The following is a 22,881-nucleotide window of genomic DNA, read 5'->3' on the forward strand; positions in this document are numbered from 1 at the left end:
TAAAGAATCAGGCATCAGCTCTCAGTGCTGCTGTCCATTGTGCTGAATCTGATCTTACAGAGTCACAGACCAGCACAATCTAATCTCAGACGGACCACCCATTGACTGCTCACTGACCGTCTGATACATAATGTACACTAAAGCAGCAAGAGCTGCTGAAATAACCAGTTACAAACTGATAGACCAGCTTTACAAATTACTTAGATAGGATGCAAGGTTTATATCAGGGGGAAAAAAATCACTGTTTACAGGTTACCAGGCTGCTACAATAAAGAACTAGTAACTAGACAAGTCTGTGAGGTTCATGGCATTATGAAAGATATTGTAAAGTGCCTCACCAAGGCTGAATTTATTTGATCAACAATAAAGTAAAAACAGTAACATTGTGAAATATTATTACAATTTAAAATAACTGTTTTAATTTGAATTTAAAATGCATTTATTCCTGTGATACAAAGCTGATTTTTAGCATCATTACTCCAGTCTTCAGTGTCACATGATCAAGAACCATTTCTTGTTACTATCAATGTTGAAAACAGTTCTGCTTAATATTGTGCTACTTAATATTTTTGTAGAATATATAAAATATTTTTTTACAGTGCTGCTGAATATTTGTAGAAACTCTTCTTTGATAAATAGAAAGGTGAATAGAAAAAAAATGTACTGACCCCAAAGTTTTGAAGGGCAGTGTATATACTAACATTTTCGGTCTACAGAATAATTTCTTACTAGTTAAGGACAAACAAATTCTGATCGCACATTACTGTAAATATCTTGTGTTTCTTTACAATGCAATTTCCAGAAGTCAGGATCCGACATTTTTACCAGTCAGTTAAAAAAAAAAAACATACATTACCAGATGACAAGTGAAAAACCACTAGCCACCGAATTTGTCATAAATCCTTTAAGGCAATTTGTAGCAAGTAAACTACATATACATGAGCAGAATTGTATATTATACTTAATTTTCCATCAGACACATATAAATCTAAATTCAGATCACATATTTCTGCTATTTCTTTCTGCAGCCATTTGCAGAGACTACAATGCCACATTTTACACATTGGTCAACGACAGTAATGTTATCTATTTTATATAAACATGTTCCTAAACAGCATGACACAAAATTAACATGTCAGACAGACTGGCTACATGAAACTGAGCCCAGCACACCGTGGCAGAGCACTGCACACTGAATAAACCCATATAGATCAGTGGAGCTTTGCTGATTACATAGGAGATTTTCACTATAGGCTGTGGGTTGCACAAGAACAATAGTGTCTCTTTGATTCACAATTCTTTCTATACTCCCATCAATCAAGCAGATGAGATCCACTCAAAAAGAAGAATAACTGGAGCAAAACATGCTAACCACAGGAATGAGCCAACAGACTAGAAACCATGGGAACAATGCACCGGCACAACTTTAAATGGACAGACCGGTATAATCCAGCCTGTACGAGCACATGAGAAACAGCACGGCGTGAAGAAAGTGTTCCCTCGCCACTTGACATCTCAAATGATCCAATAGGCATCAACACACTACGATTCCCCAGTGAGACCGCACTACTGATCTGGTTGATCCTACAGTCTCAGAGGTTTGTAGTGACTCAAATCAAGAAACACTAAAGAAATACACCAGGTGATTAAATCTTTACTTGATCCCATTAAAATACACTACTGTTCAAGTTTCAAGTCAGAAAGATTTTTTAATGATTTTGAAAGAAGTCTCTTATGCTCCCTCAAGGCTACATTTATTTGATCAAAAATATAGTAAAAAGAGTAATATTGCAAAGTATTACTACAATTTAAAATAACTAATTTCTATTTTAATATATTATAATGTGTAATTTATTCCTGTGATGCAAAGCTGGATTTTCTGCATCATTACTCCAGTCTTCAGTGTCACATGAACCTTCAGAAATCATTCTAATATATGGATTTGATGCTCAAGAAACATTGATTATTATTATTATTATTATCAATGTAAAAAACTGTTGCGTTGCTTAATATTTTTGTGGAATGATGAATACAAAGTTTAAAAGAATAGCATTTATTTGAAACAGAATTTTTTTGTAACATTAATTGCCTTTACGGTCCATTTTTGAGCAATCTAATGTGTCCTCGCTGAATAAAGTAATTTCTTTTTAAAACAAACATTCTTACTGACATCAAAATGTACAGTATGTTTTGTACAATATGGTTTTTTTTATATATATTTAAAAAGACTTTAGGTTACGGTCAATTTTAAAGTTCGGTTAAAGAATAGTTCATCCAAAAAAAACAATCTCCCTGTTTTTCCACTGACAAAGTTGTATGATCTACTTTTATGACGCTTTTTTGAGGTCACAGAGCTCATCAGTAACATCATCCCTCTCCTTTTGTGTTAAAAGGAAGAGAAAGACTCCTGTGGTTTTGGAGCAACATGACGATGAGTAAATGACGACAGAAATTGAGTGAACTAATCCATGCAAAACACATGCAATAAAGTAATTTAAAAACTTCCCAGATGGAGCAGACAGATTAGAATGAGAAAATGGGCCAGACACAACTAACCCGCTGCTTCACCAAAAAAAAAAAACAATTAATGTTTACTATTAAGCTTCTGAACACTGGCAGACTTCATTGTTCATCTTTTACTCATCTGTGCAAACATTTAAACAGACTCAAATACTGAATTAGAGTGTGCTAGTTAGTGCATACACAAATTAACCATTTTTGACACGACAGATACTAAACTTCAACAGCATGACCTCTATATAAAAGCTTGTATGTGGTTCACACCACTGATATTCCATGCTTCCATTTATTTTTACTACAGACAAGCAGATTTTCAACCTATTATTTTATAGACATGATAATCCACTGCATGGGCAGCGCAGGAACATGTAGTAAGAGAATGAGAAAACGAAAGGCATGTCAAATCTGAGTGCTGCGCAGAGCTGGAGATATATATATGGTTATGTATATGATCTGATTAGATATTGACTAGGGGTTTCCTAACCAAACACTACAAACAGCATCCATTACATAATGTTTTTCTGCTGCTGAGGTCCACATCAGCCGATGGGATATGCATCAGATAAAGGTATAGTTTATTATGTTCATAGTTTATTATGTATAGTTTATTATGTAATATGGAGTTGGAAATGGAGATAAACACCGTTTATGAACAGTTACACTATCATTCAAAAAATACATATTTTTAATTTATTTTATTCAGCAGTTGCATTTTTTAAATGAATGCAAACTTTCTGTTCTTCAAAGAATCCTGAAAAAAAGGTATCACGGTTTCCACAAAAATATGAAACCGCATGACAGCATTGAAATGTTTCTTGAGCAGCAAATCAGCATATTAGAATGATTTCTGAAGGATCATGTGACACTGAAGACTAGAGTAATGATGCTGAAAAATTTGCTTTGCATTACAGGAATAAATTACATATTAAATGATAATAAAAATGGACTAGAACAGTTATTTTAAAATCATAAAAAATGTTTTTACTGTATTTTTTATCAAACAAATGCATTTAAAAAAAATCCTACCAACCCCAAACTTTTGAACGGTAGTGTAGTTCAGTGTTTTCTAACTCTGGCCACTTACTTTGTGCGGTTACAAATCCCACAATCCACTGCGCAAAAATGCAACTCCGTTACAACTGAAAACACTTGCTCACTCCATGCTAGTGAACACTTAATAGAATCATAACAACCCTCTACAATGCGAGTAAATCACTCGCGTATGCGACTGAATGTTCATGCAAGGCGATTAAATAATGTCTGTCACTAGCCATTGGCTAATAAATAGTTTAATTTCAGTCGCCAGTATTTGTTACAGTAAGTATAAGTTTAGCACAGATATTTTTTCACTCACCTTCACTCATCTTGAACATTGAGCGCTTGAGAGTTTCGCTCTCCGTCTTTAAAGCTCACTATTCCAATTCATCTCAATGGATGCGCAGCATATTTGACGCACCGTAAACTCTATTGTTTAGGTGCCCGACTCGCCATTGCTTAGCTGAGAGCACTGAGAGAAAACAAGAGAGTCTTACCACACAGAACTGACGCACTACATGTAAATGATATTTTTTGTTGTATTTTCCTGTCAAAATAATGGAGCTCATTTGGAATTATTCAGCCCTTAAAAACATACAGAAGCCACTGCCGGTTTCTTCGGTAGTGGGTGGAACTAATGCTCATGCAGCAAATTCATTGGCTAGCGCTCACCTATTATGGTCACTGTTTTGATTTCAGCAAATCATTTCGAGCAAATGCAGACAATGTGATTAATATCATTAACAGCTCATCAGACCTTTTATATTGTTTTTAGTAGTATTATTACCATCATCTTGTCAGTGTTATTGTTAGGTTTTTTTTTTAGATACACTGAATGATTAACAATGCACTAAGTTCTGTTAAAATGACAATATGACTAAATTTTCAGACATTTTCATGGTTAGTTCTAATTTATATATATATATAATTTACTAGCCAATGGCGATTCTGTTGCCAAGGCATCCGTAGAGGGTTGCATAAGGACCAAACTCCAAACCTGACTCTAAAAAGGCAAACCATGATGTTTAAAGTATCAACCAAGTGTGTTTGGCATCTGCTCATTAAACAGGCATTCCATGGCATCATGGGAGGTGAATGTTGCCCAGTGCAACGATCTGACTGTCAGTTTTTCTGCTACCCCACCAGACCAAAGAAAGCGACTTCAGTCCAAAGCTATTTATAGTCACCATGAATAACGTGAGGCTCTTCAGGATTTGCATGCAATCAGCTTCAGATGAACCGGTGTCACGTCACACGCTCACATTTCTGCACTCGCTTTGACTGACCAGCACACACAAGACCCACATCACTCCACTGCCTCACTATCCTTCGCTTGACATATAATGTAACGATGCAGGAAAGAAAAACACTTAGTCAACATAAAGTCATTTTACTTTGGAAATCTGATTTATTTCCAATTGAAGCAGGATATTCAAGGATATTTGATTTTATCTACCAGACACTGACTGCATCATGAAAAGTGGGCGTTACATACTGAGGAAAATGTGACATCACCTGAAAATGAAAGTTATTTCAGAGATGGAGCATGTTATTCAAATTTGCCAAAAGATTATGAAGATTATTTAGAATAATGTCCACCGATGAACTGATCACAACAGCACTAACATGCATGAAGAAAGAAATAAGTGTTAATTATTTATGCTGGGATCTCCTTAAATCTATAAAAATTGAATCAAATATGTGGACTAAAAACTACCAACAATTTTAGTTCAGGACAACAATACAAAAAAACACTGCCAACAAAAATCAAATGGAAAAAAATGTAATGTTTAAAGGAACAATTAAAAAAAAAAAATTCACTCATCCAAACTCACTGATTATTTTTTTATTCCATGATGGAACCCCCAAAAAAAAAAAAAAAAAAAACTGTTGTGCAAAAATCAAATGGAAAAAAATGTAATGTTTAAAGGAACAATTAAAAAAAAAAAATTCACTCATCCAAACTCACTGATTATTTTTTTATTCCACATGATGGAACCCCCCAAAAAAAAAAAAAAACACTGTTGTGAGATGTAAACTTAGAATTATTTGGGAAAAAGTCTGAATTACGAAATGTAAACAGAAAGGTAAACTTAGAATTGTGAAAAAAAAGTCAGAATTCTGAAATGTAAACTCGCAATTGCTAGATTCCATAGTTATCACTATGGGTTTCATCTAAACAGATAAATGTAAAACAAACTGAGAAACATCGAGGCATACTGCATTTGTGGCAGAACATTTCTAAATGCTGCAAACTGATCAGTGCGTGCTGTGTCAGTCTTATGCAATAGCGGGCTGCAGTGTTGGGTGTCTCAGAGCTGTGACGTACTGCTCTGTGTACTACACTCACGCTGGGCGCTTCCGCTGCACAGGAAACTGGCTGAGTTCTGATTTACTCATACACCGCGTATCACAGCATGTTAGTTTGAGGTCAGTTATTCCGTTTTAGTCAACAAATTTATCTTGGATCTACATTATGTTCAGAATGAATTTCTTACAAACTGCACAACATACATAGAACACTATATATCTTTTTTATTAATAATAATTAATATATAATAAAAATAATGAGTATTGAAGGAAACAGTAACATTTTAATCAGTGCTATATTGTCACATACCTCAGTAATTCGGTTTAATGTTTTTTGACTTTTGGCAGGCCAATTATAAAATTACAGGTTATATTACTTCTGGTTCATTCACCTCATGAAACTGGAAAGTCAGGTCAGGAGCATTGCATTGTGGGTATTTCAATAGATCATTTCAGTAGCACACTACTCTTACCATTTTTGTCATATAGTGTAAAGAAATTATTATTTATACTATCATTATTATTTAGAATTAAATGTAATTTAATAATTCTATTTGATTTTAGTTTTAGTAATTTTATTATGTGATTTTTTTATATTTCTATTTAGCTTTATTTTTATTTCAGTTTTAGTTGTAGTAATTTTAGCAATTCAGCAAAACCGTTTTATTTCGGTTTGTCGCCAAGGCAAAATTTATAATCTTCATGTATATTTTTTAAGCTTTTCATCTAGCTTTTTAGATTTTATTTTATTTCACCTTCAAGTGACTGATAGTGTCGATACATCAGCAGCAACAGAAGACAATTCAAAAACTGAATTCAATAGAGTTACATGTTGATAAGCTAATGATGCTACTAATAAAGGTACAACAACACAGCTTTCACCTTGTCTGCCATTTTGGATGGATATTTTCACTGAGCTCATCATAGGCAGCTCACCAGATTCTGAAACAAAACATCAAATGAATGAAAAATAGTAAAAATCACATTATGCATTAAAAGTGTGGACAACAGGAGAGGAGGGGCGGTTACAATAGAAAAGAACACGAGATAAACAGAGAAAAGAAATGAGAGAATAGGTAATGCTAGGTGACAGAACATGAACGAGTCATGAATAGGAAGGCGAGTCGAAAGGAGAAGAGGTAATGCGGACAAACAGAGAAGTCCTGCTCAGCTGTCATATGGCTCACTCCACATGCAAAGGCTTATTAAACTTAAACATACTGCATTCTAAGACATGCAATCCCAAAATGCATTGCAATAAGCTCAGTGGAAAAAAAATCCATAATGGTGGACCAGACAAGAAAAATGTTCATTTTAAATCCACATATAATTCATTCCATACTGAACAGCATTGATAATGTAATAAATTATTTTATCCTTAAACTAATTAAAGTATTTCTTTATGTGAGCAGCATGATTTGTATGATGGATTACTGCAGGGGTTACCAAACCCACTTTTTTCAAACCCCAAAATAAAAATGGATGCAAAATATAAGATGTAAGATATTTACATGAAGTTCCCCCTGAGATTTTAAGTTAACATTTTAATAAATTAACGACACATTTGCATCTTCACGGTTCTCTGATGACAGGTAATGGTCACATGATATGCAAGTAAACATCAAATATTTGATCTTTTTTAGTATGTGTCATTTTTTATGAAATTATTATTATTATTCATTCTTAATTCTTAAAGGTTATAACATTTCAAATTCTCAAGCTTTTATTTTGTCAGAATACTGGTGACGTGCCGTAAAAGTTGGAAATTCTGCACTTCACTCTGAAACATGAATACTTATTTAAACAATAGTCTTTTATCTTATAATAGCACTAAGTTACATCACAATAGTTGTTTTATTTCAATTAACCGTGCAGCCCTACTTATATATTTCAATTTTGCATTTGGTTTTATTAATTATTAGCTTTTCCATCAACTTATTAACCCCCTGCAGTTCCTTCCCAAACCCCCATTTGGGAAACCCTGCACTACTACATATGTAGACCGTTCCAAATCAGTCACATCTGAGGTTACACTTTAGAATGTTGTCTTAGAAGGCAGCAACCTACTGTAGGCAGATCACTAGGTTTTGGAACAGAGCTAACAGACACACACTCCACCTCTGGTTAACCAACATCCGGTGCTTTTACAAACCAGTCCAATAAAGAATTAAAATTTCCTGATAATTTACTCACCCCCATGTCATTCAAGATGTTCGTGTCTGTCTTTCTTCGGTCGAAAAGAAATTAAGGTTTTTGAGGAAAACATTCCAGGATTTTTCTCCATATAGTGGACTTCAATGGGGATCAACGGGTTGAAGGTCCAAATTGCAGTTTCAGTGCAGCTTCAAAGGGCTCTACACGATCCCAGCAGAGGAATAGGGGTCTTATCTAGCAAAACGATCGGTCATTTTCTTAAAAAAAAATTATAATTTAAATACTTTAACCACAAATGCTTGTCTTGCACTAGCTGAACTTCACGCATTATGTAGTCACGTTGGAAAGGTCACGCGTGACGTAGGCAGAAGTATCGACCCAGTGTTTACAAAGCGAACGTGCAAAGAAAGTCAAATGCTCTTTACAAAAAAAGTTAAAACAACGTCGGACGATTTTGAAGTTGGAGGAGAAAATGAGATGGAGTTTTTCACCCTACCTGACCTTTCTGAACCGCAGTACACAGACGAAGAGCTGACCACGCCTGACCTTTCCAACGTGATTATGTAATGCGTGAATTTGTGGACACACTTTGCAGAGCTAGTGCAAGACATGCAATTGTGGTTAAAAAGTATTTATAAAACGGAGAGTTCCGGTCCTTGATTCCGTTCGAGGCTGTTATAAACTACTCTACAAACATACACCTTTCTTTGTCTGTTGCTTGGCAACCACTTTGTTGCAACCACAACTGATTCTGAGGAACTACATTGTTTGGTGGAAGAATACCTTCACGCATTATGTAGTCACGTTGGAAAGGTCACGCGTGACGTAGGCAGAAGTATCGACCCAGTGTTTACAAAGCGAACGTGCAAAGAAAGTCAAATGCTCTTTAGAAAAAACAACGATGTCGGATGATTTTGAAGTTGGAGGAGAAAATTGGATGGAGTTTTTACACTACCCTACCTTTTTGAATCGGAGTACACAGATGAAGAACTAACCGCATGTGACCTTTCCAGCGTGATTAAGTAATGTGTGAAGTTGTAGACGCACATCACAGAGCTAGTGCAAGATGAGCATTTATGGTTAAAAAGTATATACGCTGCACATTTTAATTTTTTTTAGAAAATGACCGATCGTTTCGCTAGATAAGACCCCTATTCCTCAGGGGATCATGTAGAACCCTTTGAAGCTGCAATTTGGACCTTCAACCCATTGATCCCCATTGAAGTCCACTATATAGAGAAAATCCTGGAATATTTTCCTCAAAAACCTTAATTTCTTTTCGACTGAAGAAAGAAAGACAAACATTTTGGATGACATGGGGGTGAGTAAATTATCTGGAAATTTTAATTCAGGAGTGAACTAATTCTTTAACATCCCGTATGCCAGCTAGCGTGCTGATGGAAGACGCTAATGAGCAGCACCGAGACAGTTGGTGTGTTTTCTGCGGCATGGATTGAGATTCTCTGCGGTCTCTCCCCATGGGGGCAACCACGATGTGTGTGTGGGGGATGGGGATCTCACTCAGATGCCATGTGTGTGTACGAGTGAGTCTACTATTCAGGCCATAATGTTCCCCACCTCCTCAGTGTTGGCATCTACAGACAGATTTGAGGAGGGATTCCTGGTGGAAAAGATTTCAGCGTATGAGCAAATAACAGTCTCAGTCTCTGACAGCACACCCACAGTCCCATCACTAACCGGCTGATGCATAAAACGGCCAAACACTAGCAGCAAATTGGCGGTTCCAATCGGGTTGACTTCCGGGAGTCGGAGGTCCAGGATTTGCCTGGAAACTGATGCATTTTTAGGTAATGTTAATGCAATTAACAATTTTGAGGAGAAAATATTTATTAGATTTGCCAAAGTTTGGCATCAAATCTTTGAAAGATTCTCAGGTATTTGTTTAGTTACTTAGGAGCACATAAGCTAGATTTCCACGAGTAGAAGGGTATTCAGTACATAACTATCAACTGTGGTTGATACCTATTCATGTTAAGCCGGGCTCACACTACAGGAGTTTTAGGGCCGATTTATCTCTGATTTTCCCTTCCCAAAAATCGGAGAAAAAATCTTGTTGAGGACCTTGGTCGGTTCCGATGTTCGGCGCGGATTATCTGGTAATATGAGGCGTTTACAGATCGAATCTTGCACCTCCCAATCTGCTCTCATGTTTGATATTTAGGATTTTAAATCAGGATGATCACGGCTATGATTACATCAGCACTTTACATTAGGATAGAAGAGATGGAGGAAACTGCTTGTGGAAGTTTTGTAATAACACGACTGTCTGAGTGTCTGTATAATGTGTCAAAAATGTACCACATCCGTAAGGACAAAGAGAAGCGTTGGGGTGAAATCGCCTCAGTTTTGAACATACTGGGTGAGTGTAGAAAGCTGCCAACATGCTAGCTAACATATGTAAACATCAGTTGCTGAAAGGTCAATGACGATCTGCTGCGTGAGATCACGTGAGGCGCTACCTCTGGCATGGTAATCTTATATCTTGTAGTGTGTGATTCACCACGATTTTCAAATCTTGTAGTGTATGTACGTTTAAGATTTGAGGGAAGAAAACCTGCGATGATTCTCCTTGTGTGTGCTGCAACAAGATGTCATAATTAGTGAGACTTGTTAAATGATAAAACAAACAAACAAACAAACAAATCAGCATTAAATGAGGCCATATCTAGTGATAGTTTGGTCAAATTTGCTCTCGGATTTCATCAAAAATATCTTAATTTGTGTTCCGCAGATGAACGAGGGTCTTACGGGTTTGGAACGACATGAGGGTGAGTAATTAATGACAGAATTTTCATTTTTAAGTGAACTATCCCTTTAAGACACGGTTTTAACATAGTGACTATGTTTATGCAACTGGCCCCTAAAGCATGTTACACACAAGCAAAATGAAAAAGTCCTCAGAAAAGGTAATCTAATCTTCCCATTGTCATATATTGTCATTTTTATTTATTTTTTAGCAAGTATTATGTTTTTTCTTAATCCATAAACAAGCATGAAATAAAGTAAATAAATATAAAACAGGAAATAAAATAAATAAAAACAAACAATCCAGCACTAAGAGGAACCTGAGACATCTAGTGACCAGAATATCATGACAATTGGAGATGGACTGTTTTAACCTGTGCTAGTAAACAAACACCTGAAACACCTTAGCAACCACAACACACATAAAAACCCACATTGAACACCTTAGCAACCCCAGCAATGCCCTGGCCACCACCCAAGACAACTGAAGCATGTTTCACACAAGTGAAATGAAAAAGTCCTAAGCAAATGTAGTCTAGTCTTCTATTTTTATTTTATTTTTATTTATTTTTTGCCAACAAAAATTTTTTTTTTCCTTTTTTTACTCTTTAAAAAAAAAAAAATAATAATAATAAGGTTTTAAGTTTTCAACTAAAATCAATTAATTTTGTACATTTAAACATGAAATCCAATTTTAAATTAATAGATACATAAATAAACACATAAAGTACTTGTTTTTCTCATACTGTAAGTACATACATAAAACAGAGAGTTGGTTCTGGGAAGCACACACACTTATGAATGCCAACTTGAGTGCACTCACTTTCACAGGGTGCTACAAGTCTTATTCTCACCCATAGGCCTCAGTGATCCCAGAGGGAGAAGGGCAAGCCCTCGGATAATAGCACAGCAAATCAGCAACAACTGCTCTCCTCAATGCAATCTCTCTTAGTCAAATCTCCTAAACACCCTGTCTCTCATTCTTTCCGTCTCTTTCATACTTTATAAACACCTCCCCTGGCACACTCTCACTTTCAGCTACTAAAACTCTCCCTCACTCTCGGTCTCTGTTGCTGGAGATGACAGGAAGTTGGCAAACCTTTCTACAGAGGGCTTCTTCGTCTATTCATTCTCCCAGGATTCCCTGAGTTGGCTTACAGCCATTGTTGTGTGCGCGCGTGTATGACTCTTTAAAAACATCCTGGAACATCCTGTGGCTTGGCTACCATGGATACACTGAGATTTATTGTACAAAAACCACAGCTAAAATTCTCATTAGTGACCAGTCGACCAGTTATCCTGCTTGCTCTCCATCACCACCTTGACTAGACAAAGTCTGTGCCTGAGCAATACAGAAGTCCATAACCACTAATAAGCAAATGCCATATAATAAATAAAAACATACTGTAACTCAAAACCTCATTCCCAGTCCAAAAAGAACATTTACAGAAACTAAGCTGCAAAAACCGCTCATTCTGAACATCCTCAACATCAGAAAGATGCACTGATTAACACAATTATGATTGCCCACATTTACACGTCAACACCAAAAACTCATCATGGCAAGGCAATACAGAGGAAGTATGACAGATACTATCATTCCTAAACACTAGAAGAACTAATGAAGAGAGTAAAATGTGGTAAGTCAGTCAAATTTTGTGCTGTTTTTGTCTTTGTGTAGCACCTTCTGCTCTGCAGCTCCTTCTCCAGAGATATTTAGCATTACATCACTCGCTCACCAATGGATCCTCTGCAGTGGCAATGGGTGCCGTCAGAATGAGAGTCCAAACAGCTGATAAAAACATCACAATAATCCACAAGTAATCCACACCACTCCAGTCCATCAATTAATGTATTGTGACGTAAAAAGTTGCATGTTTGCAATGAACAAATCCAACATTAAGGAGTCTTAACTTTAAATCATCACTTCTGACCAAAATATCAGTCCATAATCCCTAATAACGCTTCCTCTATTGAAAAAGTCCTTCTCCAGTCACTATCCACCAACAAATTCGTTTAGAACTGTTTTGGACTGCTTTTACTTGTAAACAGGTCTTGATTTGCGCATATTTCTCTCCCGATTCAGACAAAACAACAGTTTCACTGGAGGAAGCATGGTTTATGGACTCGTGTTTTGGTTAGAAGCAACGTTCTAAAGTTAAAATCGATGGACTCGAGTCATGTGGATTACTTGTGGATTATTGTGATGTTTTTATCAGCTGTTTGGACTTATTCTGATGGCACCCATTCACTGCAGAGGATCCATTGGTGAACAAGTGATGCAAGTTATCATACATAGAAGTCTTAAAGGCACAGTAGCAAAAAAGGGCTGTTTAGTTCAAAGGATGTCACAAATGAAGGCATGGCCTTGTGGACCAGTGATGAGAATGTGATCAGGCCGTGAGTCACATGACACGGGCAGCAGCTCTGCACATTCACTGTTCAGTATAAGTAACATTCAGAGGCCAACAAGCCACCGTGTTGTTGTGTAACTCTACACCGGCCGTTTGCACACTACTCTAGAAAAGATCAGAGGCCTCGTGACAGCGTCCACACTGATGCTAACCAACCATCACCCCTCCCTTACATGACATAAGCACTCGAGTGGCTAACATCATCTCTCTCGCTCTCGCTCTCTTGAAACTATGAATGGTGATGTGTGTGTTTAAGAGGGAGGAATCAAGTGACTCACCTAACACAGACACACACCAGCAGTGAGGTGGCAGTTGGCTTTACGTCTGTGACTCATGTTTACTTCACTTATTGCACGGAATCTGCTATTTCCATGCTGCAGTGTTAATATTTACCTAATGATAGAAGCACGTCTACACACCCTCGCAAAAAATCCATGAGCTAAAGACATTGCACAGTTACTCACAGAACTGCAAATACTTCCCTGTTTGAATCCTGGAGAGTCTGTGCATGAATTTATTGCACAAAGTTACCAAATTAATAACTAGGGGAAATCAGATAAGCCATCATTTTCCTTAAGAAAATTACAATGATTTAAGAGTCGTTGCAAATAGATATTGCAAATAGAAAAACATTTGAATCACCAACTTAATGCTGATCGTCTATATATTTATTTATTACACACAAAAGGGCTGCTTAAATTATACTACTAATAATAAAACGATTCAGGTCTTTAGGATAAAGCTCATAAAATAATGATCAAAGTTGTAAATAAAACAGATTACTGGAGTATTGGAGCTATTTTACAAGAATATACTATTTCAGTCTCTACTTTGAAATAGAACATTTTACAAATAACTACAAAGAAATAGCATGTAACACATTGAATTGAACATTACATTTTGAAGTGAAAATCATTTCTACACCAAACTTTTTTTCCAGTGTTTTTATTTTATATATCCCTAATAAAACAATAAAGCATCTTATTTTGCCTACTAAAACCAAACCTTCTACTTGGTTGTATATTGCAGGGGGGTTTAAACCTACGGCCCTCAGGGGGTCACAAAAGGGTGCTAGAAAAATATTGATGACTGGTTGTAAATCATGGGATTAATCATGATTATTTTATACTACTGTCAAGCCTAGATACAACATTCATTAGATTTACACCTCTAACATTACTTTGAAGGTAGGAAAAGATATGCCGTCAATGCTGCGATACTTTCCAAATAATATTTGATCACCTCTTTTAGCTTTAATACAGCGACAATACAAAAGCAATGTTGTTTTAATGTACCAGCAATGTACCATTATACATTCAAATAGACCGTTGTCTTTACAATTTAAAGTGACAGAAACCGTTACAAGGTCGTAATAATAATATCTAGGGGTCCCTGGCTTCAAAAAGTTTGAAAACCCCTGCCATACTGAACTATTTCCTCTATTGCTGTAGATTAGATAGTTGTGTTAAACATCCACAAATGTGCTCAGGAACATATTTCAGACAAAATCCAACCACTAAAGGCCTATAACAGCATTTCACTTAAATTCATTTGCAATTATACTGGAAGCAAAGTTACATTCTCCATATTTCCCAACTGAGAACAAACATTCAGTGGGTTTGTAAGTCAGCGGACAGCGCCGTGGTGCTGAAATCTCTGGCGCCGCAGCCTCAATGCTCAGGTCAAAACAACATTAGATATTCACATCGATTAAACTGAAATAGCGTGCTATTGTACTATGAGCTGTCATTATGAAGTGTGCACTAGTAAAGGCTATAATGGCGCATAATACAATCCTAAAGCCAATAGAATGAAGCGGAAGCCTGATGTCCATATGACTAATAAACACAAATGTGATTCTCACCATTAGACACACTGAGAATCACCACTAAACCTCCAACACTCGGGCTCTCTATGTCAAATCAAACGAACAGAGATCATTCACACCAGCCTTCAACCAACAGCTCGAGATATATTTTCACATATAGGCTATGTGATCCGTAAAGCCTTACTTTAACAGGGACTGCTCCTTCTCCTCCTCTTTCTTCTGCCTGTCCATGACACCGAGGATGATCTTCCTCTCCTCCTCGGTGAGGTGGCTCAGGTCCGGCATCTCCGGCAGGACAGGCCCGCTGCGGGGCACGGCTGGAGCAGACATCTTTACACGCTGATGCTGAAGAAGATCAATAACCAGACTTAATCCATGATGAACGCAAGGTCTATTTGATCAATCACCAGTGGGTTTTAGTAGCTCAGGAATCAAAGCATCATGACCCACAGCAGCATCTCTGATGAACGTTATGATGTTTTAAAACACTAAAAGAGGTGGTTAAGTTATTATACTACTATTGAAATGATAACAATGTAAGCTCTTGGACTATATAAGGTGGATTTTACAGCATTAGATCAATCATTCTTTGAGCAATAGAAGAAGGGACAGAGCTGGTCCTTTTAAAGTCAATGCTATTGAAATGAACGTAATCCTGTTTAAAATTCTCCTCTTCCTCAATACAAAAAGAATAAGAATAAAAGATTAAAGCAGCGATGCATCATGAATAAAACAGCAGAGCTCAGATGTTACTCCAGATCTCAGTGAGGATGTGAAATAGCCTCTTGCCTTTTATTTGGCCATCATCCTGTTCAGTCCTGTCTAACCCATCGCTGTCATCGTCCTGGAAAAGTTCTTTTGCATCTCATAATAAATGTTTGCTTCCCTTTAGAGTCCCTCTGCACCGGTGCCTCGCTTTTCTCCAGGTTTGGTAATCCTTGAAGATATCTTCAATACACAAAAATGGATGCAGCGACACAGAATCCCAATTGGAAGTGTGGGCGGAGCAAAGCCGCCTGGCAGGGGAGGCGAGTTTACCAATCGCACTATGGCGAAGGCTTACTTTTAATATTCATGAGGCAGCGTTTGCTTTCGGAAGGAAACCACTCGACGTCAGATCAGCCTACTTAATATTCAAGAGAACAGCATTCGCCATTGGAACAGAAGAACTAGACGTCAGCATTACCTAATTAATATTCAAGAACTAAACCTTATTCACTGGCAGGAAACATTAATAACGTCAATAAGTTTACCACAGAGAGAGAGAGAGAGAGAGAGAGAGAGAGAGAGAGAGAGAGAGAGAGAGAACACAAGAGAGAGAGAGAGAGAGAGAGAGAGAGAGAGAGAGAGAGAGAGAGAGAGAGAGAGAGAGAGAGAGAGAGAGAGAGAGAACAATTACATATTACATTGAAATTCAGTGCTCTTTTATTTTAATGTATTTTTCTAAAAGTGAGAGAGAGAGAACACATACATATTACATTGAAATTCAGTGCTCTTTTATTTTAATGTATTTTTCTAAAAGTCTAATGTATGGTTTGACTGCTTTTCATAAATGAGAGAAATTTTGCAAAATAGTCTTAAAAGGCATTTAACTTAAATATATAAGTACAGTCCACAACAATTATAAAATTGGCCAATTTGATGGAAAAATCTGTGATTCAGGAACCAAGCCAGCACCATTGGAAGATAAGAACTAGTCATCAGCATGACCCAATGAATACTGAAGAATCAAGACTTGACCATTGGAAGGTCAGGACGCAACGTCAGTATGACCTAATGAATATTCATCTAAACCTTTGCCATAGTAGGACTCGCAATTTCATTGACAGCCAGTCGAAAATCATAGTGAAAAAACGGACTGGAGTCTGCATTGGAGCTGGATCAGCCATACATTCTAAAAATAACCTGAGCAGGGTCCGTTGCCAATAGGAAGTATAGACCAATAATGCGTCAAATCATTACAATCTTTATGGAATACTACTACATACTTTTTAAGAGATGATAAGGCTCAATTACATTTTAAGATTTTAAATTAAACAATGTTGCTCATTTCGATTTACAGCTAAATAAAACATTCCTTTCAGCTGAATTCATAGGAATTAATTAATTAAATAATGAGGCGATTTTTGCTTCCGTATGAGATTATGATACAAGTGCTTTTAACCACAGCAAAATGTAGCATGACCTTTATTAATATCATATCAAACATTACTAATTCAATGCTTATTTCATTAGTTGATGCTTTCTCAAATAATAAAACATGAAATCGAGATATATCACGTAATGACCCGTTCATCATTATACAATGTTAATGACTTGTCAATAAAAATTATAAAGTGTTACCAAGGTCTTTGTTCAAAGCACCTGTTTTTTACTGTATATTCATTCCTGACCCATGATTTTGCACATCCTTTGGGTTGCACTGACTGTACATGAGCTTTAAAAGTGAGTAGATTGAGATGATAGGATTATGGGCTAAAAAGGTGAAGAGTATGTTATATCTTATTAAAGCATTAAGACTTTTACAGGAAGAGAAAACAGCGCTGGTTTACCTTAGCAAATATTACATACATAACACAAACACTGTAAAACATCAGGCTTGCATTTAAAGCTGTATTTAAGATTATATGAGAGACAACTGACTCAACGATACTCACCAATCTTACCTTAGCAATTACGGCAGTTCACCATCAGACTTAAAATACAGCCCGCATAACATCAGTAAGATCACCTACATGGTAACCTTGCTCCAAGGTGCATACAAGTTAATTCATTTACATAGTAATACAGGTAATAGTAGAAGGTGATGGCAACACATTCACATGTGCCACAGTGAATATGTTGTAGAAACCCTTGGAACCAGTCATGTTCACTTACATCAATGTTTCATTATGTATTTCAGTGGTTTTGGAGTGAAGGCTAAATTGAAAACATGACCATTCACAGATAAAGATGATTTTAATGTTCATTTACAACCAATTATAAAGACAGCAATGATAGTATGATTTCCAGGATCAGTGTGTGTCCATGTAAAATTCTTTAGATATGCGTGTAGTAAACAGCAGCAGTATGCCGACAGTTCTTGTTTACATCTTATGGAAGTACAAGAGAGGAAAAAGGGTGGAATATATTGGAGCGTGTCCGTGTGTGGAGAAACAGAAACCCATGCACCAAAAGCACCTCTTTAAATCATCTCTTACTCCACAACAGCCACCACATGTTTCTCCTTTTCTGTCAGCAGGGGAACAGACCCCGGCTTGCTGTGCTTGCGGACGTTTTGTTCCCTAAAAACACACAAACACAGAAGCACAGACAATCAGAATGCCAATCAAACTCAAACATGGATTCATTTCCTTTTGCTGCCAGTACAAGAGAGCCAAAATGGCACAAGATACAATGAGATTTAAAGATGAAATGTGTCATTTTTCCCCCACGTTTTTTCAAAGAAGTCAAGATGAACATACTGATGTTGTTATGTGAGTGAGTGAGTGACGTGACATGTGGCCAAGTTTGGTTACCCATACTAGGAATTAGTGCTCTGCATTTAACCCATCCTAAGTGCACACACGCAGCAGTGAACACACACACACCGTGAACACACACCCGGAGCAGTGGGCAGCCATTTATGCTGCGGCGCCCGGGGAGCAGTTGGGGGTTCGGTGCCTTGCTCAAGGGCACCTCAGTCATGGTATTGAAGGTGGAGAGAGCGCCGTACATTCACTCCACCCACCTACAATCCCTGCCGGTACGAGACTCGAACTCGCAACCTTTAGGTTACGAGTCCAACTCTCTAACCATTAGGCCATGACTTTGCGTATGTAACGCAAAGTTTACATTTGCAACAAATTAATGAATTTTGGGGCTTTAACTGATAGAGTCATGTGGATAACGTGGATTATTGTGATGTATTTATCAGCTGTTTTGACTCTCATTCTGACGGCACCCATTCACTTCAGAGGAGCCATAAGTGAGCAAGTGATGTAATGCTAAATTTCTCCAAAACTGTTCAGCAATTGTTCATTTTTGGGTCAACTATTCTTTTAACATCTGGTGAAGGGAACTTACCTCCTGCGCCGGGCTTCCTTCATTTCCCGCAGCTCTCTCTTCTGCTTCAGGATGTCTCCAGGCAGGTGGCGGTGACGGGCGATGCGTCTCACCTGTGGATGGTGCTGAAATTTCTCTATCAGCTTCTTGTTGTAGTGTGCGGCAGCTTTTTCTCGGGTGGAGAGCTGTGAACAATGAGACTCGTGTCATTGGTCAAGATTAGGGCAGGACAGCATATATACACACACTATGCAACAGTAGAAAAGATTTTACTATGGGTACTACCTGCTTTCAAACTTTATTAATGTATATATTTCTTAGGAATGCACTTCATAAATACAAAAGTGGCAGCACAGATATGCAACATCTTGAGAAGTCTTTTTAATTTGGCAATCAACATAAAATCACATTTTTCCGTAGAAAAAACACAGCAAAATGCTCCTCATCTATCTCTCCATCATAAAATTTCTTCAGCTCCCCGGCTTCAGCACGTCTCACTCTACACCCCTCCATGGGCTTTTATTCTAATTAAAAGCAATGATTTTTTAAAATTCAATTTGTTTAGGGCAATCTAATAGCTGCTGATGCCATCAGAGCGCTCGGGAGGAAAATCGGAAGGCCTGTTAACTCTTATTTACAAATTTCTTGACATTGTTCACATGAGGGGGAAAAAATGAACATGACTCTGCTGTTTCCATGGAGACATCCCATAATAGAGCGGTTACGTTTGTAGTCCTAAAATTCAGAAGCGAATTAGCACATCAGCCATGGGATGGTTCAGGAATTTCAAATAGAATTTTAGAATAACATTTTTTTTATTGATTGATTTAAAAACATTACTTGAAGAGACATTCGCACTTTGTTCTACAACATAATTTACACACATTCAAAACTCAGATGTTATTTTTACACACATTATGTTTCTAAAATTGCTAACAAGTTGCAACATAAGGACTACAACTACCACAAGAATAGACAAATACTTATGCAGCAACTTATTTTTCCTTTTACCGTACTTACTGTTATCGTTACCTAAATCTAACTGAAATAAAGCTGAAATGAAATAAAATGAAGAAAAAAAAACATTGAAAAAAAAACTTAAATAAGCTAAGGTACTGAAATTACTAACTGAAATAAAACTAAAATAAAAAAATTACTTCACAAATATTTAAAATATAAAAATAGCACATAAAATTACAAACAAATTTAACAAATGAAAATTAAAAATATAAAAGCTAACTCACAATTTCAAAAACTATAATATATAAATATTCCTAAACATTGCGAATGACTTGGTTTTTTTTTTTCACATTACAGTAAGAATTTAGGGGAGAAATGTACTTTATTGTCATGTAAATAATTTCTCAATGCAATAATTCTAACGGTCCTAAAAACAGGCTTTATTTTCTTACATAAAAAAAAAATAAATAAATAATAAAAAAATTATATATATATATATATATATATAATTACACTTATGCATTTGGTAAACGTTTTTATCCTAAGTGCATTTAACTGTGATCTCTCTCTCTCTCTCACACACACACACGCGCACACACACGCACACGCACACACAATGTGCAAAACTCCGCATTTGAACAGTCAATAGCAAATACTTAAACTAATAACAAAACAGTAGCTGATTCAGAAGCGCCAGATTGTCATAGCAAAGTCAGAATTACCTCCTCTCCTAGGTTCACGAAACGGTCGTCCATAAAATGCATTGCTATTCTGTTGTAAGTAATCTTAAAGATTCCTAAATGCATCTACTTTCGGAAGGCCAAATAAAGTGCTTTTGCTTTCGCCTAGAAACACACAGCGTCTCCCTGACATGGCTGCTTCAACACTAACTGCGGTTACTGAAACCACACCTTCTTTCTTTGCGTGCACATTTGGGCCGCATTATGCTAATATTGCCACATAGTGAGGTAGATATGTGGGGGCGTGTTAGAACGAGCCGTTTTAGGGGGGCGTGGCAGAGTCTTAACTTTGATAAAGAATATCTATTTGGTTTTGAGACTTTAGTCTTTGCAACTTCAGGGATCTTATCTATGCACAATCAGCTTGTAACACTCCAAAGAGAAAGGAAAACTTGAAATCGCATCATATGACCCCTTTAAGGAAAAATATAATAATAGTTATAGTAACATACATAGCCTGCAAGTAGCAATCATATCTAATTTTCTATAGAAAGTATAACATTATAAAGTGGACTTGGATTAAAGGGCTATAAATGTGTACAATTTACGTCTTTTGAAACAACAGACAAATGTGCAAAAATCTGTTACTGTGACTGTAAAAAGTCACTCATAGAGGGTCAACCTCATAAACAGTGAATTTTCATAATAATATAGTAAAATGGGCACTCGGTCAGATGGCAAAGAAAAACAAAACCAAACTGAAGCCAGTCTCCTTAAGGACTAAAGAGCTTCTCCAGACAGCAGACTCTTGATTCAGCATCTGCTCCTTTAATTAAATACTCTCATGTGCCTGATAGTTTAATGTCTTCATTATTTTTCTGTTTTAAGTGATTGGCCGATTCAAACTGCTGATAACTGCAGTGAGTGTCTGATCTCTTTAAGTGAAAAGCATCAGAATAAATCTCTCTCAAAGTCCAGCGGGAGCCAAAAACATGCCAACCATGGGCCGCATGAGAGAATCAGATGCACTAGAGCTGATACGAAATGATGGGGAGAAGAAACTAACATTTACCTGGAGCAGAACCAACCTCTGCCTCAGCAGAACAAAAAGCTTTGCTTCGTATATTTACACAACAAGTTTACTTAAAGTGACCACATTTCACAGTTTTATAACAATTTTTTCCCCAGACTTGAATTGACGCTCCCTAACATATAGAGTCTTGTTTTTCAGCAACTTTCAAGATCAGATATCATAAAAAGGCTGAAAAATATTTTAGCCAAACAGTCCAGACTTAATCTAAACTGTTTCTGACTGCGAGCAAAACTAACTGAGCCTTTCTTATCACTATATGAACTATAAAAGTGCCTAAAACAGTATAAAAAAAAAACATCTATGGACATGTCTGGATTTCCTTGTAAGGAAACTTCACTTTATGAAATAGGTGCAGGCAACTTTAGGGCACCATTACAAGAGTTGCTTTGACAAGAGACATAAAACTCTAGAGCTTTTTCCTGGCCAGGTTTCAGACTGTGGCAACACTGCCATAGAAATGCTTAATGAAAGTGATTTGTGAGTGTAATTCATTTTAAGTGCTTTGTGGGGTGGCCACAGGGCCAAATGCGGCCCTTATTAACCCCCTGAGTGCATCTGCAACAAGTCAGCAGCACTCTTAAAAGCTCTGCAATCAGGTATGAAACCTGTAGTCACTGAGTTAAAGCTCCTCCTGGTTGACTTAGACACGAAATGGGATCATGCACTCACCAGTCCAAGCTTCTCCGAGGCGTTGGCCTTCCACAGCCGAATGTTCATCTCGTCGGAGCCGCTCAGGACGTATTTGTTGTCAGCGGACCATCTCACACAGATGACATGCTGCATACGTTTGGTGTGGTACACCTATTACTCTGAAAACAGGAGTAATGGCTGCTGATGGCAGTTTTGCCATTACAAAAATAAATGACATTTTACAATATACTCAAACAGAAAATATTATTTATAATTATTTCACAATGTATACTTTTTTACTCCTTTATTGAGCATAAAGGATGTCTTTTAAAAACATTTTTAAAAAATCTTAAAAGCAGTACATGCTTTTGAAATAATTCCCTTATGGCTACCAAGGCTGCAAATCTATCTATCCATCTATCTATCTATCTATCTATCTATCTATCT

General features: G+C 36.9%; 2 protein-coding genes across 14 annotated transcripts in view; both read right to left on the minus strand.

The window, feature by feature from the left end:
• Positions 1 to 16,019, minus strand: part of rims2a (regulating synaptic membrane exocytosis 2a) — a 182,726-nt gene extending 166,707 nt beyond the window's left edge. For all 13 annotated transcript variants that reach the window (XM_016483405.1, XM_016483386.1, XM_016483365.1 and 10 more), the window contains exons 1-2: positions 15,817 to 16,019; positions 15,212 to 15,372 (exon numbers count right to left, since the gene is read on the minus strand). In XM_016483405.1, coding sequence (XP_016338891.1) covers positions 15,212 to 15,357 — 146 coding nt within the window. In that variant the 5' untranslated portion in view covers positions 15,358 to 15,372; positions 15,817 to 16,019. The remainder of the gene's footprint in view (positions 1 to 15,211; positions 15,373 to 15,816) is intronic.
• A 1,947-nt stretch (positions 16,020 to 17,966) lies between these two features.
• Positions 17,967 to 22,881, minus strand: part of dcaf13 (ddb1 and cul4 associated factor 13) — a 7,773-nt gene continuing 2,858 nt past the window's right edge. Inside the window, 3 exon segments of the mRNA XM_016483514.1 lie at positions 17,967 to 18,311; positions 19,093 to 19,256; positions 22,474 to 22,605. Of these exon segments, the coding sequence (XP_016339000.1) occupies positions 18,224 to 18,311; positions 19,093 to 19,256; positions 22,474 to 22,605 (384 nt within the window). The 3' untranslated portion in view covers positions 17,967 to 18,223.

Source organism: Sinocyclocheilus anshuiensis, unplaced genomic scaffold (assembly GCF_001515605.1).
Source record: "Sinocyclocheilus anshuiensis isolate Anshui unplaced genomic scaffold, SAMN03320099.WGS_v1.1 scaffold389, whole genome shotgun sequence".
NCBI lineage: Eukaryota > Metazoa > Chordata > Actinopteri > Cypriniformes > Cyprinidae > Sinocyclocheilus > Sinocyclocheilus anshuiensis.